The sequence below is a fragment of the Acanthochromis polyacanthus genome, chromosome 14 (assembly GCF_021347895.1).
Source record: "Acanthochromis polyacanthus isolate Apoly-LR-REF ecotype Palm Island chromosome 14, KAUST_Apoly_ChrSc, whole genome shotgun sequence".
NCBI lineage: Eukaryota > Metazoa > Chordata > Actinopteri > Pomacentridae > Acanthochromis > Acanthochromis polyacanthus.
The window spans coordinates 35,107,857-35,125,379 of record NC_067126.1 but is presented as its reverse complement, the minus strand read 5'-3'; the positions used below and the strand labels follow the sequence as shown (position 1 = coordinate 35,125,379).

At 42.0% G+C, this 17,523-nt stretch overlaps 1 protein-coding gene across 1 annotated transcript; it reads right to left on the bottom strand.

Moving 5' to 3' along the window:
• Positions 1-56: 56 nt before the first annotated feature.
• xk (X-linked Kx blood group (McLeod syndrome)) lies at positions 57-15,842 on the bottom strand. The gene is made up of 3 exons (XM_022195859.2): positions 15,387-15,842; positions 3,461-3,723; positions 57-2,184 (listed from the first exon to the last, which is right to left on the bottom strand). Exons 1-3 carry the CDS (start codon positions 15,629-15,631, stop codon positions 1,250-1,252), a joined length of 1,443 nt encoding a protein of 480 aa, XP_022051551.1. The 5' UTR covers positions 15,632-15,842; the 3' UTR covers positions 57-1,249.
• Positions 15,843-17,523: the final 1,681 nt, after the last annotated feature.

Sequence of the window (17,523 nt, the reverse complement as noted above, 5' to 3'; positions counted from 1 at the left end):
AGGGCAGCACAGGCTAATATGTGATTGGTTGCATGAAAATAAGACAATCCAGACAGTTTTCACATATAAATATAAATTTATTTAGATTTTTAGGGAGGATTTCATCTTTTAAATGCTTCTTATTTTGTATATGAGAATGTTTGTGTCTAATAGGTCATCATTGTAATATTCTATTTTTTGCTTCAGATTTTGCTTGTGTTATTTATATACAAATATTAGGAGCATTCATGTGATTCCCGAGGTCATCATCCCTCTGCAGATTACATTGCAAAAAGGAGTTAGTGCAAAAACATCTACATTCATAATCTCACTTTCTCTCTCACACACAGTCACCCACACGGACAATTTATACATTAAAGGTTGAACATAAGCAAAAATACTTGTTACAATTTCAAACATTGATGCATTTTCAGTTGGATATATTCAATTGTGTGCAGTCAGTGTAAATATTCTAACTAATGAGACGTACAGACAGAGCCGACAGACAGGCGTGAATCAGAAACGCAAGTATACAGACATACAAAGCATTTCACATCACGACAGCTGCTGCTGCTCGACGGTTCAACCGAAGCCACTTAAATCCTTTTTTTTAAACGTGCAAAAAAACACAACACACTTGGAAATTTCCGTGCTTTACAGTAATGTGTTTGGTGATCAAAAATGTGTAGAGTGCATCATCTCTTCATCAAGCACAAGCACATCACAGAAGCAGCGCGTGGTTTTTGTAAAGCTCTTATCGAGGAGTAAAAAAGCTGATTGCTGGCAGCCATAAAACGAGCGAGAGGGTTGAGAGAACAAAAAAATAAATGTACCAAATGGACTCAAGACCCCTCTTAAGGAGAAACAGTTACACCTCATGTGAGGCTCCGTACATGCAAACCTCTACGCCTAAGAGAAATACAATCACTGCAAAATGCATGGCTCCTTGTGATCAGTAATGCAGCATATAAGTGGACAGGCTCCAAAAATGAAGAAGTAATGTTTGCGTCCATATGGGGGGGCTGTTATTGGTATTAAAAGCTGCAGAATGAAAGGTTAGTATGTTAGCCGGTAAGACGGATGAGCACCACCTCTGCATGTGAATCACATCTGCAACCAGGAGAAGTCTCGAGTTAAGGACACATTTGCTTCATGTAAGAGTTGAGATGAGACCGAAGGGAGCGTAAACTCAACTCACAGAGGGATCCATGTGGCACTTAAAAGGTTATGATAACTCTCTGAATGGCACGTCACAAACCGCTGTCATGCTTTAAGCGTTGCAGGATACATTGTGGCTAACGTCACCATTGATTCCACCTCCTGTATTGTCTGTCTCAGTAGGAATGTCGTAGACCGTGTCATTGAGCATGTCGTACGTCGTGTCGTTAGGCATGTCGTCTGTGGAGTTGCTGGCCGAGTCGTGGGCACGTTCGTTGGGAGGCTCTTTGTGCGTCGAAGGGCTCGGAGGCTCCAGGACAGTCTTTCCCATCGGCCGGCTCTGCGGGGAAGCAGAGGTGCACATCAGGCAGAGTAGGGAGGAGCAGTTCCAGAGGCCCTGGGTCATGCTGGAGGAGAAGAGCCTCCGACACGGATGGCAGAACTGGTAGAAGACCAGCATGAAGAAGATGGCGATGGCGTACGCGACCAGCAACTGTAGCACCAGCAGCGGGGCGCAGATGAAGTTGTAGAAGTCCGTTTTGTAGATGTACCACAGAAGGAGCAGCGAGGCATTCTCCACAAAGCGCAGCATGTAGTACACGGCCATGCGGTACCAGTTCTGGGACTTATTGATGAGGTCCGGGTCGTTGAGCTTCACCTGCACGGCCGACCAGCAGAACATGTTGATTCCTGCGTACAGGAAGGTGAGCAGGCAGAGCACGATGGTGGTCCCCACCCGGGTCAGAGTCTTTTCGATGTTCTCGGGGAACGGCGAGTGGCTCTGCCAGAACAGGATCCAGGGGTAGAGGAAGAACACCAGGAAGTTCAGCAGAACCACAGGCAGGACCCAGAGCTGTAGCACAGAGCTGAACAGAACCAGAACAACGACGCGGGTGGCGATCTCAAAGCTCCTCCACAGGAAGATGCACAGATAAGCCATCGGCCGGACGTCCACCTCGTAGTCGTCGTATTTGATCTTAATGGCCAAGATGTTGCAGCGCAGAGCTCCGTACACGATGGACAGCAGGGAGATCACCATCAGAGTGCCTGGATGGACACACAGACACAGAAATATCAGTTAAAGAGCAGATTTATGTCTTCTAATCTATCCTCTGGAGTCCAGCTGGAGTTTGCTTCATTTTTAAGCAAAATCCAGAAAACAGAAGAACCATCCGATTTATAACATCATGAGGAAACCAAACCAAAACTGAGCCTAAAATCATTTCATCAAATCACTAAAAACAAACCGATTCTGTCAGAAAGATTCTCATCGCAGCTACTGGAGATAGAAAGACATGCACAGGATGACCTTAGTCCAAAGCCCAACATCTGACATCTATAAATATGTCATAATTTTCAGTCATTGCAGCTTAAAATAATCATTACAAAACTGTTTCTGTATCTGTAATAATCAAGTTTCAAAGTTTTCTTTCAAAAAATATTTACAGGCATTCTTTCACACAGAACCACCTTCAGCTGAATTCTCAGCTCATCTCTGCACCATATTTAAATAAAGTTAGGATAAATAAAGCACATCTCGTGTGTTCACAGCTGAATAATCAGACTCCCGAGGCTTAAAATAAAATGCTCATTTGCACACTGAAGTAGTTTTTTTCTCCTGTTCATTCTGTGTAGGTGACGCAGGACAAAAATCCAGATTCTGTGCAAAAAAAAAGATTATCTGAAGTTGTTATGAGCTCTCAACAGTCACGCAAACAGGGAATCTAGATCAGAACCAGTTGATTTGATTAACTTCGGGCTTATTTTTGCACAGAAGTAGGACTCTGGATTTTGTCCACTAACAGCACTGAATGATGGGATCTTTAAATAGCAGACATGAAGTGGAGAAATGATGTCTTAATGTCCTTACTAACTGAGGACAAACCGGTCTGATTCTGAAGTTTCAATTAAGATCACGAAGCTCATGTGTCAGACAAGCAGCCGCACAGGAAATAATATATTTATAACAACTTTTGTTTCACCCTAATTTGAAGAGCAGATGTCCCAGTTTGACTCTGTGTGAACCTTTTTACTAAATCTCTCTGAGGAATAGACACACTAACACCCCCACACGCACACAAACACTCACACAGAGTTGCAGCCTGAGCCCAGATCTGCACCAACTGGCAGCGAGAATCACCGCTTTCCATCCTCAGTATCACAGAGGCGCTTACATAACACCACTTTGACTCATGAAAACACCATCCTCTTATTTCCAATATGGCACTTAGCTGATCAGCCCACGTTATTGTGCGGCCGGCGGTGACAGACTCGGACGGATTGACGGTAAAAATCAAAGAGCCCGTCCCCCGCCTCGCCTCACCTCTCCCGATGGACACCCCCTGCTGCAGGACGCAGATGTAGAGCTGCAGGGTGAGCTGGGGGGCCGAACCCAGGAAGGCCTGAATGACGGAGGTGCGGGCGAAGGCTGCTCGGTGTGTAAACAGCTTGCCCTCCGCCTGCCCCACCTGCCGCTCCACCTCCTCAGACTGCCCCCCGCGGGGCATCTGCTTCTTCCTGGTGATGCTGACATAAGGCTCCTCCACGCGGCCCACGCTGCCGTAGATGCAGAACGCCTCCAGACACCTGGAAACAGAAGGAGAGCATGAAAGAACTGCACACGCTCCTCCGGTGTCATTTAGAGGCAGATAGCTTTTCATTACCGCTTAATTGTTCTTCACAGTTTCATTTAGTTTACTGGGATCCGCTCATTTGCTAGTTTGTTCCACCCAGAGGCCACAAAAACACACACACACCACAGCACAGCGACATGCAGATGTTCAGCAGGTGTAACATCTGTTTTATTTTAATGCTCATAAATGGACCAAACAGTATATGATTTAATTCTAAAGCTGAGTTGTCCAGCATAAACGGGGAACTAAAGACAAATTTAGGGATTTTAAGCTTCCATGTCAAAATCACAAACAGTATATTTTACACCTTAAATGGCACAATTTTGTTTGAAGAGGATTCCAGTTGAAGCTGATTGATTTACTGACATGAGCGTCACCTGTGGAACCGATGTCGGCAGCAAATGAAACAATCTAAAGTAGCTTTGCAGTAAAATTAATGCAGTTAAAATATAATAAAAAGGGTCTTCCATGGAAACACAAATTGTGCTTTCATTTGACAACATACATTAAAAAACGGTTACCACTGGAGCAATTTCTGCTTAATGGATAAAAGATAAAAACACATTTACAAGTCAGAACATAAATAATGAAGTTTTCTTCTGAAACTGACAGATGCAGTGAACCCCAACAGACTTCTTTTTCTCTACAAACAAACACCACTGATCCTAACAAAGGCCTTTTCTCAAACACGAGCTGCCATGACGACAGCAGGCCTGGTGGACAACATGAACACACCCATACCTTCAATTACACACTGATGTATGTTACAAAGTGTGCACAGTCTTTATTTTTATCCTTATTGTCAATTTGTGTTCTTTCTCTTGTTTCATGCTTGGCTTCCTTTGTATCTAGTGGCTGTAAATTGTGGATTTCCCCAGTGGGAGATCAAAAAAGTTGATCTAATCTTATCTTATGTGTGTTAACGTCAACATCTGCTTACCAGCGTTAAACATAAAGAGGCAACTGAGGCTGAACAGATCAGCATTTTGACCTTAGGGATCATTTGAAATAAAACCTAAGAGATCCAGCACCAAATTTCATTGCAACCTGTCGAACAGCTGATGAAATATTTCTTCCTAAAAGCCAAAAAATTCAACAGATGGCAACAGAAAAAAAACAAAACAATTAAAGTTAGTAGGATCTATCCACTGGGAATGGCCATCATTTCAATAAGTGTTGAGATTTGTTAGCTTTGCTTTATATGTGACAGACTTTCTCATTGGGGTCTTCAGGCTAAAAGTTTGAAGCAACTCTGGATCTCAAATAAAACACAATTGTATTATTTTTTCCAACATCCCCTGGTTCAATTCATCTGCATTTCCTAAAATAATATATCATATATGTTGGTTGGTGTCTTAAAAAAATGGACAAATAATGTGTATATGGAAAAAAGACAGATTTGGAGACAAAAGAGGAGAAGAGACCGACAGGAGAGCAGCAGTTTGACAGACAGAGATAAGTAAGATACATAAAAGTGGCTCCTGTCATACATTGATAACAGGAGAATTCATGAGACCAGAGTTGATCATTTTTCAAAACAGAAAAAAAGTGTTGGCAACAGATAGTCTAGAATCAGACTGCTTCGTCTCCAAAGCTCTTATTTTGTCGTTGGGTTTTACTCTTGCTGCTAAAAATCTAAATTCTAACAAAGCTGAATGAGACTCAGACGGTTTTTCTTTATTTAGAGCTCATGTTGTGAAGGCAGCCTACGCACAGTGTCGCACATCTTACATCGATTTGAAGCCAAAATAATTTGAAAATTGTGATAAGATTTTTGAGCTAAGCTCGCTACAAACACCTCAAAATATACTAATGTATTAATACATCATTTAAAAAGTAAAAGTCACATCATCATGAAGGTAATGTTACTGAGGGCAATATGTTGGTCAACAGCAGATCTGATTCTGAGTATTTTACATAATTAGAAACACAACACGTGTTCTTTGACTTTAAAGAATGTTCTGAACATGTCGTTCCTCGTTAACGGCTTAGACGGCCCTTTAGGGAGGTTGTTTTAATAGCAGAGCTGTGCTTTTATATTCTATTACAAGCTTCTTCTTTTATTGATGGACTTAACTATATAGTTTCTATCGACTTGGGACTTTGCCAAGTTTTGCTTTCTTTTGCACTGGTTTTACTTTACAGGAAATAGGAGCTATTTAGAGGTGAAACTGAATACTTTCATTATCGATTATTGTCTTTTGATTAATCAGTTAGTGGCTTAGTCTGGAAGTAATGTAAAAAAATGTCTTGTTTTGTGTCTAAATCTAGAGGATATTAAGTTTACAGAAAGAAAATTGTATTCTTTGATTTGATAAATGACTCAGTTGACTAACTGATGTACTCCTAGTCCGTTTTAATGTCTGTAAAGCAGTTCGTAAGCCCTGTTTCATCAATGTATTCCCTTTAAAATGTTACCACTAATTAGTCTGATAGCTTTAAGCAGTAGCAAAGCTTCAATAAAAACACGTGAAAACTTGTCAATTAATCATAAACTAACCGTCTGGGAACAAATTCACTGCAACAAGCTGCTGCTAATTTCACCAACAGCATCAGCATCTGTTCATACGTAAAAGCCAGCATTTGGTTCTGAGGGAGTCACAGTCGGTTATTTGTCAGTGCGAGTGAAGTGCAGAGCTCGGGCGAAGGGCCAGAGGTCGAGGCAGCGCTGAGACGCAGCCAATAAAACAGCAAGGCAGCGGGATTTAAGCCACACGGGTGCTGACAGTTTATCAGCATGAATTACGCTGCAGTGACACACACAGTGAATGCATCACTGACTTAGCAGAAAGAAAGAAATACCCAGAATCTCATTGACGGCTGAAGTGATAAAGGCCCGTCTCTGCAGAGCTCAGTGCGGGAGTCATTACTCTGTTTATTAGGAGGAGCCGACCACCAGGTATCACATCAGGCGGTCATCATCCAGACAGGAAGTCCTGCAGCACATCCAGGGAATCAAACATCAGAATTCAGGATGTGGGGAATAATGTGAACTCAGTGACTTTAGCCTGATTGTTGGTGGCAGATGGGCTGGTTTGGAGTTTTTCTGAAACTGCTGAGCTCTTGGATTTTCAAACCAGTCTCTAGAGTTTATTCAGAAAACATTCAGTGAGCAGCAGCCTGACTGGAGCTGACAGAACGGCGACAGAAGCACAGATAATCAGTGTTTACAGCTAGACCCGCAACAGTTAATGAATTAGTTTGTTTTTTTGGTCTGCATTTATTCTCATTGTTTAACTCCACAGAAGGGGTGTCAACATTTTATGAGATTAATGCGTATTTTAGTCTTGCAGCCAAATATTTTCTTATTTAGTGCTTGCGTGTGACCATCACCAGCCCTCCCTGAAAGCTAAGCTGACATTCTTTATTAGAATTTCCTGTTAAGAGCCAGGGAGGGCAGTGCTACACGTCAGTGATGTGAAGGGGGAACAGAGGGTGGACAGGACGAAACAGGACGGACAGGGACAGGAACTAGCAACCGGTGCTATTACAGCTGAAGAATATCAGGTGCTGTGTTATTCCCGACTATTAATTACCCATCAATAAAAACAAACAAACAAACAAAATCCATTAAAAACAAACAAACAAAACAAAACAAAAATAAACAAACAAACAGTATTGAACACCATAGTTGTGGATGTCTTGACAGTATAGAGTAGAATAGGCCAGACGAAGATACTAAACAAAGAGAGAATGAGTTCAGTGTGAGTTTAGACTCTGGAGAGTCTGAGCACATTCTGGCGGGTCCCATCACTGCTCAACAGTGGAACTTGACGGGAGCTGGTGAGACCTGAATAAACATGCAAGAGTGAAGGACCCCGAAGCCCAGAACAGCTATCATGGCAATGCAGGGTCAAGCCAACAGGGTGCCCCCCCCCAGCAGGAGCCACAGGGCGGCACCCCCAGAGAGCAACCGGGGCCACCGTGTACCACACGGACCCCGAAGACAAGAGGGAGCAGCTACCGACACCCCCAGCACACCAGAACCCGTCACCCAAGCTCCAACCCCGCCCACCCCAGCAACCACCAGAACCCCCCCACCACCCTGCCCGCCCACTCCCCACCCACCGAACCCCCAAACAACCGATTAATCGACAACGTTTGCAACTGTACCAAGCAGAAAGGCATGTCAGACTGAGAAACACATCCAACCTTTAGGTGGATGAGATTCAAACAGCAGAAGATCTTGTCAGCCAGGAACAGGACCTGAGGCTGCAGTGGGTCGAGGATGACCAAAACTGGACAGCTTAAGACGGAGAAATTATAGCTCAGTTCGAAGAATATTGATTTCTGCTGACGATGCTGCTGAAAGGGTCAAATTTTTGCATCAACGGCTAAAATTCATGCACCCAACACGGGTTGTGTCGAGTCCAGGCTGCTGCTGGTGGTGTAGCTGTTATAAATTACAATAATAGTATGATTAAATGGTCTTTATGATTTCAAACTACTGTATAACTGTGTGACTGTGGACTCCTATAACTCAATGTACTCAGTAAGTTTCCATGATTAACTTTGACCTTGAAAATGTAACAAGTTGGTTTTGCAAGTAGCCGGCTGAAACTGACTGCTCAGAAACTGACAATACCACAAACAAATGTCCTGTAACTCATGGTAATGTAACTTGTTTATGTGCCGGCAAACTGTTTCTTTATATTGTCAGTCACTTGTCCAGACTGTGTCATGTTCATGTGATTCCTTGTGCAAGTAAAACATTCGCTTTGACTTGAGAGACGACTGAGAGTGAATTTGGAGAAGTCAGGACTCCACTGAAGAATTTTCCTGACAGTAGCGATGGAAGGAATGTTTTCTTGAAACATTTTGGGGCCTTTGACTTCCTAAACACCGCAACCATCCCTGGAAGGTTTGAAGCTTTTTACAAAAACCACCAAAATGACAGCATTTATTTGAGCAGAATTATTAGATTGTCACCTTATGGCAGTCCATGGACCAACTGTGTGTGGTCTCATCAGGAAAATTAACCAAATCTAAGCTTAAAATTCTCATATCAAAATCACCTTATCCATGTATTGTTTAAACATTCCCTAAAGAGAAACCATATGCTCCAACCAGGTGCTGCAGGAAAAAAAGTGCATCGTCTGAGTGTAATTGTGAAACCGAAACTCGCGTGACAAAAACTCAGGGACTTTCCAGCTGACCTGCAGACTGTTAAACAGAGCAGATGGGAAAGAAGCATGGAAACAAATTAACCCTTTGATTCACAACAGAGGTCAGAAGTGAAAATGGGTATCTCTTGCTCCATGTTGTGCATCAAAGCATTAAAAATGTAGATACTAAAATAATCTTTTCTCTTCCAGTATGGTTATTGACAACATTGAAATGCATTCTGGGTTTTTTTTTCTATTGCCAAAATTACACTATTTATTATTAGAAGAAACTTTAAAACCAGGAAGAATTGGATTTTCACTTTTCCAACATTACTTAAAGTAATCATGTGTGACTTTTATTCCCGCAAATAAAAAATAAGAAGCAAATCTCAGCTTAAAATCAGTAAATTTGAAGAAAGCCACTTTATTCTATGCATTTGCTCGAACGAGGTGATGCAAAAACAAAGAACGCTGCATTCCTTCGTGCAACCATGAAGCCAGTACTGACTAAACTGTGGGCATCAGTTAGATAACAAAATTTCTGGGACTTTCCAGCAGAACAGCAGGATGTGTTCAGAAAGCAGATAGGACACAGGTACGAACACAAATTAAAAACTGCATCAATAAAATACCCATAGATTGGACAGCCACAGTTTTTTTTTCCATTATTATTAATACATGTGGACTTGTGGATGTTGATTCCAGTGTTTGTTTTTTGCTGTTATGCCGCATAGTAGACATTGTTGAATTCTTTCTATTTCTAGTCATGGCTGTACTGTTTCCATAGAGGTGCAGGATTTATATTGCAGTCAAAGATGAGCTTAGTTAAAAATGTGACAGGACCCAAAAAAATGGCCAGAAACTGCGTGGGGTTGAGAGATTTAAAACTCATAAAGCACAGTTTAAATACCACAGCCTTTCTGGATATTGATGATAAACATGTTTACAGTTTACCATCTTCCAACGGTTGGGTCAATATATAATTGCAGGACTTCTTATAACATAGTTGGCCGGTATCATAGTTGACATTTTTGCTAATTAGAAGGTGGTTGTTATTAAATTGGGATGGTTATTTAGTTGACATTTTAGTGATAGCCAGTCATTTTTTAAATTATATTATAAGTACTTGTTTCCATAATAAATAATTCTGGAATTTGTAAAGACATGACCTCAATGAACATAAAAAAACATTAGTATTTTTTATTTTTAATAAAAATGTATGTAAGATATATCCCATGAACTTCAAAAGTCCCTCAATTACACATCAACCCGGTCATTTCCAGCAGGATGAGGCTCCCTGTCACGAAGCAAAAGTCTCCTCCAGCTGGTTTCATTTTTCATTTTTGCTCCCCAGCCACCACATCGGAATCCAGCATGAATGAGCAGCTGGCAAGTGTACAGAACTGATCATGTGATGCAATCGTGTCACCAGGGAGCCGAGCCTCAAAGCGATGTTTGCAACATCTTGTGGAATTCGTGACACAATAGACTGAGGCTGTTTTGACAGCAGAGCGAGGCTCCACCCAGCATTAGTGTGGTGTTTCTCATTAAACGCTTGCTGGGTTTGCGTTTGTTCCTCTTACTGAAGGGTTAAGTGCTGTTAGCAGGCTTGACTTAAACCTGCAATAACTGATTTTTTGCCCACATCCTCACCATTACAGTTCACACAACACTTCTGCTGCTAAAATTATATTTATTTGGAAATGCATTTCTGGCCCTTGGTGTGTTTGAGTCCAATATTGACTCTATAGAGGCACCGTGTTTGGCGTCTACAAACAGAGGGGAAAAACTGCTGCAGCCAAAAACGACATTGCAAGTGAAAGTATGAACTAGCATGATAAAAGTGCAGGCCGGCAATCTGAATGATGCAAAGCAGATGCAAAGTTCTGTAAGTGGTTGTAGGAGAATTCCTCAGATAGGAGCGATGCCTTTCACATTGTCATTGTCACATTGGTAACTATAAATACTGATTTAAAGCTGCTATAATTGCATTAGACTGGCTGCATGTGTGTGAAAGTGCTTTCCTCATTAATCCATAGAGGAAATTTAAGAGCTGAGCTTTTTTAAGCATCTTTCAGTTCATTGCTTTAGTATCTATCCTGCATCATCAGCTGCATTTACATGTGGACCTAGATCCTGCTTACCATCAAGTTTTAAATGTATAAAAATAATGTATTACTGCAAGTTAAAGATGTATTTTGTGCATACTTTTTCTCTTCAAGCCATTGTCTCCCCACTCCACTAACGACCTGCATCAGGCAAACCAGTTGAACGAGTTCTAGGTTTGTAGTGTTTGTATATCTGAGGTCCAGGGGAACCCCAGCCAGACTGTGCATCTTTTATTTATGTATGTTTGTGTCGTGTTGCTCTTGTGATGACTGCTTCAGTTGCATTGTGTTTCATTTCAATTCAGGAGTTCTTACACTAATACTGTAAGCAATACACGTTTATAATCATCCATAGTATTTTCATTGTTTCTTTTATATTTGGATATTTAGATGGCACAGGTTTTAGGAAAATATACATTAAGAGGATATGGACAGGTACAGAAATATGAAACAGATGAAATACTACTGGGGTCCAGCTGGACTCCAAGTGTACGGATGAAGTAGGTTTTGCCACATGTACTGATGAGGGTTAACAGGCTTGATGTCCTTTACCACTCAGGCAGGCTGCTACCAGTGCACCTTCCTCCCTCCACCCACCATCGTGACCTTTACAAACTAGAAGGTTGTCCTTCCTTTTACACCAGACGACTCCAACACCGGCTTCTCTTCATCTACAAGACCCTGTCAGGAAAGACACCTCAATACCTCTCCAACCTCCTACAACCCTCCCATGACAACTAACACCTGAGGTCCAGTGATTTCATGACACACACTATTCCCAAGGTTCGCACTGTCTTTGGCCGGAATTCCTTCCACTTTGCTGCAGCAGTTGATTGGAATTCCCTCCATAAATCTCTGAAACTGTCATCTCTTCCATCCCTTTACATGTTCAAGCAGAAGTTGCAGCAGATCCTAGCTGACCGCTGCACAAGTAATAATCTAGGCTGTTTTTAATCTGTTTAAACATCCTTTTTTGTATACGTATTGCTTATTTGTTATCTTTCTTCCGGCTGGGGCCTCTTGTCAGGTCATCATGAAATACAAAAAAGTATTTCAATAGCCACGTCACACTTGTTTAAGCTGCATTTCAAGAAAGTTGACTTTCACATAACTTTAAAGAGTTTAAAGCTGTCGGAAAAATGTTGGAAGTGGACGTCAAACTATCAAACTATTCTCCAGAACTTTGATGCTGAACAGATTCTGAGTCGAAGAAGAACTGATCAGTGTAGACTCACGAGGAACTACAGTAGATGAGAGATGACGCCAGAATGCAAAAAAAAAAAAAAAAAATGAACAAGACGAGCGATTTCCCCGCAACAGCCTGCCGTGTCACTGCTGCTGTAACACAAACTGATAAAGTGTTTTGGGCAACGAGAGGAGGAAGTGCCGCTGCGCTGCCTGCATAAAACAGACTTTCCCCTCTCAGCTTGTGTTGTCAGAGATAAGGAGCCGGCAGCGACATGTGCTATTCTTAGATCGGCTCTTCACTGAGGAGACAAGTAGAAGTCTGAACGCTAAACATTCGAATGCACACTGGAGGGGAGGCAGGCCAAGCAGGTCAGAGTTTCAGAGGACGCTGCTGGGAGAGAAAAACAAAAGTATGGACGTCATTGAGTCGTAAATATAACCGACTCGGTCAAAGAATTAACTCACTGAGACTTTGTTCGCAGGCAGAATCATAAAAGTCGAAATTACTGCGTGTGTGCGGCTGGAGATAAGGGTTATTTTGTTATCAGGGGTTTATCGGGTAATGTTTTGTTCTGTTTAAGTGAGAAAACTGAGAAAGAGTGCCCAAAACGACATCTCAAAAATGTCTCAACAATAGTTTAAACCAAAAAAAAAAAAGCTCAATTTATGAAAACAAAAAACATACAATAGATCAGTCCATTATTTCACTGAATAATCTAGTGTTGTATCGGTCTGTAAAATGTCAGAGAACGATTGAAAAAAGCTCAGGTTTACTCAAAGTAGCTCGTTTTGTCCAATAAGTTGCCCCATACATCCAGTTAGACACCAGTTCAAGCTCGACGTCAAGTGATTATTAAAGACAGCATCTTATGAGTCTTTGTCAGTTGATTAAAGCAGCAGCTATTTAGAGCTGCATTTGTACTGAATTACAAAACTGGATCAAGAAAAAAGTTAAAATAAGCTGCAGAAGTTGATATATTTGGACATTTATCATCTGTCAGACTTGAGAAAGCTTCTTCCAGAGCAACAGACGACATTATAGGTTTGATTTTTTACTTTCTTCTTGACAAGTGAACTGAACTTTAAGAGTAAAATCTCTGGAGTGGCCCCTGAAGCTGTATTTTTTGTAAAACGGAAACTTCTGCACCTTTCTGGATATACAGCAGAGTAAAAAATAATGCTCTGACAACAACAAAAACTTTAATATAATTAAACAACGGAACATTAGAATTAATCTTTTTGAGTTACAACTTCTAATGAAATTATCTTAAACTAACAAACTACATTGAGTTTGGGGCTTTTTCACTGCAATCAATGGTATTTTTATTTACAAGAAGTTTAAGTTGATCACTCCAAGTTAAGTTGTTCCAAATAGTTTTTACACACCATTTTGAAATAATTTTTCCGTGTTTTGAACTTAATCATAATAAATATAGATATCAGTTTTCAAGCTTGTAAATTTAAAAAAAAAAAAGCTACTCCAGTGGTAAACCTGAACTTTTAATTTTGGCCTCAAAAATAATAATAAAATACTTATCAAGCAAATTTTGTCAAGTTACATCAACTTGAACTAGTTTTGAATAAAACTAATTCTGAAATTTTAGTTTAAATTTGTTACGTTTCACTCCCCTCTTTTCTCAGACAAAACTAAATGAACCAAGGTTGTTATCGGGTGAAACTAACAAAAAACACACAAACAGACAGAAAACGCGGTTCTGTGGTGTAAAAGAGGATAGTATGTGCTTGAACGTGCCCCACTAAATCTACCAAGGTGGTAGACCAAACGAAAACCATTCCCCACAATGACGTATTGATTCCCAAAAACAAAAGCAAGGAAGTGCTGGGTTCTATGCACTGATACAACACGAGACACTTAGGTTTCCATAAGAAGGCCGACTGATGGCGTCAAACCTTCCTGGTCACCTACCCACAGCCACCTGAGCAGCTGGGAGATCCTTCCTTATATCCCCGTCCAGCTGATTGGCAACAGCTGAGCTCAACCTCACAGGTGCAGCAGATTGAGCTGATCTGAGAGCCAGGCTGTGAACTTTCCAAGTCCATAACAAATTACACAAAATATTAAGCTGATGCAATTACCAGCATTATTACATCAACTCAGTCAACCAGAATGAAGTTAAAAGGTTCAACTGAACCAGTAAATTATAATTCTTATACTTCAGTGACATCATTTAAATAGTGGGAATAAATCTCCTGCATTGTTTTTTAGAGTGTGCATTTTTTAAAAAGCGAGTGTTTTTTTCATTTTCCCTATTAATCTGTTCATCCTTTGGTTTAATCAAACTGAAGAAAACAAGGAAAAACACCAAGTCCAACTAACAACCCCAACACTCAAATTGATTCAGTTCACTAGAATGTAAAACAAACAAAAGCAGCAAATTCTTACTTTTGAAAAGCTGCAATGATTCATGGATGATCGTAGCTACAGCTGCAGATTGCCTTTCTGTCCATCTACAAATCGATTAATCAACCATCTGCATCAACTGCAGCCCATGTTTTAAGGGATGAGAGGGTTTTAATGGGTTTTCCAGAGTCTGACCTCCCGCTGTTTGTGTATTTGATGACAGTCCCATGTCTGTGTGTACAGCAGGGAGGCTCTCTAGATGCAGGATTAGGCTCAGATTGCTACAGCTGAGGCAGATGGTCCAACCAGACCAGGCTTAAGGAGAGAGGGGACCAGGCCTGCTGGGGTTAAAGGTTCCTCAGTGAGCAGCATCCAGCTTCTTGGTGAGCTCCAGCTGGGCTCCTGGTGTTTATGGTCCTTTCAGGCACTGCGTTCATGAAGAAATCCGTTTGGCCACCAGTGAAGGGGATCAAACTGGGAGAAGATGTGAGAAAAAGCCTGGCTGGCAGTCTCTTCTCTGGCTGGCAGTGCAGCTGTGTGGGCAGCTATATGGAACATATCGATGAGCTGTGGTTGTATTGATCAGCCCTGCACTTCCCAACTAAACCACACAAACACATATGGCTGCTGCACCACCATGCATGCAGCCAGGCAGAGACAAAAGGACAGAAAACAGGAAAACAACAGCATGTGTGCCACGAATTCACCAAAACAAGCCTTAAGCAGCTTATAGCAGGCAGGAGGGACGTTTTTTAGGAGAAAAGCCATCACCACCACACCTGTAGGTGCTCTATGGCACTGGAGATACGGAGGAATCTGCATGAGGCAACCATTAGTGGGGATAAACACCGACCTGACGATGGGACCGAGCTGCAGGATGTGCAGCAGCAGGATGAGCGGTCTGTCTCTGCTCAGGTCCCGGTGGATGAACGTGAGGGTCAGCTGCACCAGGACGGACGGTACGAGGGTGAAGAGCAGCGTGAGTCCCTGCCAGATCTGGTCTCCCGCGGAGCGATACGTGGAGCTGAGGTACAGAGCTGCCGTGGTCTCGGCCGTGAACAGAGACACCGACACAAAGATGGAACTGGGGAGTCGCATCCTCACTTCACTCCGCCATCTGGGGGACGCGGCGCGCTGCTTCGCTCTTGGTGCGCACGTCCATAACGCAAAGCATCCGTTCAGGCGCCGAGCCGAACCGAGCTGGACGGGACGCCGCCGCAGCAGCAGCAGTTCATTCGCGATTGGAGGCAGGCAGGACGGTTTTTCAGAAGGGTGTCATCCCGAGGAGAGACTGCTGGGGGCGCAAGAGGCGCTGCGCTCTCTGGTGCGCACTGAATTGTCTGGTGGTTGGAAGATGACGCCCACAGACAAGAGGGCAGCAGTGTGGAGGAAATTAGAGGGACACTGTGTTAATGTGATACTGTCAGTTTGAACTAGTAACTTGTGGTTGGTCCTGGCATCCACCATGGATGTTTTTCCCCAAAAGCTTATGTTGGTACTCATTAGAAGATACAGTCGAGGCATGACAGTAATCTTCTTTTTAGCGTGACATTTTACAGATATTGTTCAAGCAGAGGTCAAAGGCCTTAGTCTATGTGCCGTTAGACCTCAGCAACATCTCAAATCAACTTTATGTCTTTTGCTTGTTTTACTTGTTCATCGTTCCTATTAATCTTCTTGATGCACCTGAACGCCTCATCAGTGATGTTTCCTGGAGTCATTTGGTGGATGCTGCTGGGAGCGTCCACCAAATTTTTTAGTGTGAATGTGTGAATTATTTTTTTATTTTTTCCAGTGATGAATTGGGGTCTATGGAGCAAAAGCTTTTTGGAGCCAACCCTAGCAGACGGCGGGATATTGCAAGTTTTTGACACTTCCGGGTGGGCTTCAAATATGGAGCCAGATGCTACGTCCATCTTTATATACAGTCTATGCTCCAAAAAGCATTTGCTCCATAGACCCCAATTCATCACCGGAAAAATAAAATTTGATAGACTGATTTTCTACAGCTCAGGATTTTTTTCTGTTAGTGTTCATGGTCAAAATGAGAGATCAGGTGGCCGATCTTAAAATAAATCAATATTGAATTTTAAATTAATCATTAAAGTTGGCGGAGCCAGGGGGCGTGGCTATACTTGATAGACAGTCTTGTCTGGAATGATTGACAGATCCTTTAGGGCGAGGCTTTCAGCAGTCTGGCTTCAGTCTGGCCCACCCATAGACTGGCCCTGCCCCTAGTTGCTCTGCGGTCCAGCCTGTTTGATGACGCTTTTTATGTCACTTGCTCCAAAAGATCCAAAATGGCGACCAAGGAAGTAGCAAAATCCGGGCTTCATTTTCTCGGCGTTGAAACCAACGGGTGACGTCACGGTTAGTTCACGCCTGGGAAACACATTACAGAACATCCTTCCATAAAACATTCCAATGAAGTTGCATCATAACAAAGGCAGGATGTAGTTTAAGATTAATCTCTTTAGGATGTCTTTGGGGGCCTTTTTCCTGCCTTAAAGAAGAACATTCAAGGAACAAGAAAAAAAAACTTCCAGCTGGAAACATCTGCAGAATTTTCTCAGAATACTTGTACAAAAAAAAAACAATCTATCTCTCTCTGTGTGTATTTTTTAAATTTCTTTTAATACAGTCAGCCAAAATACTAAAGAAATCCTAAAGAAGCCAAAAAAAACAGAAAATTGATTGGTTCCATAAAAAGTGTTGGGTCATTTTGGTACCAGTGATCCACTAATATTAAAAGGCACAATTTATGGTGCCGTGCTTTGTGTCTATATAAAGTCAGAACATTTGAAAGTTCTTCAGAGACAAAAAGGGCTGAAATTAGGAACCGAAATGCAGGAAACACACCTGAAGATACAGATTCTCAGCCAGGAAGGGTTTAGCTGCAGCCAGACAGAAGTACAGATGCAGTCCTTTCTCTAAACCCACATGCTCCCTTCTGCACGTGCTCTGTTCCGTCAAGGTCAAAACTGGATGTT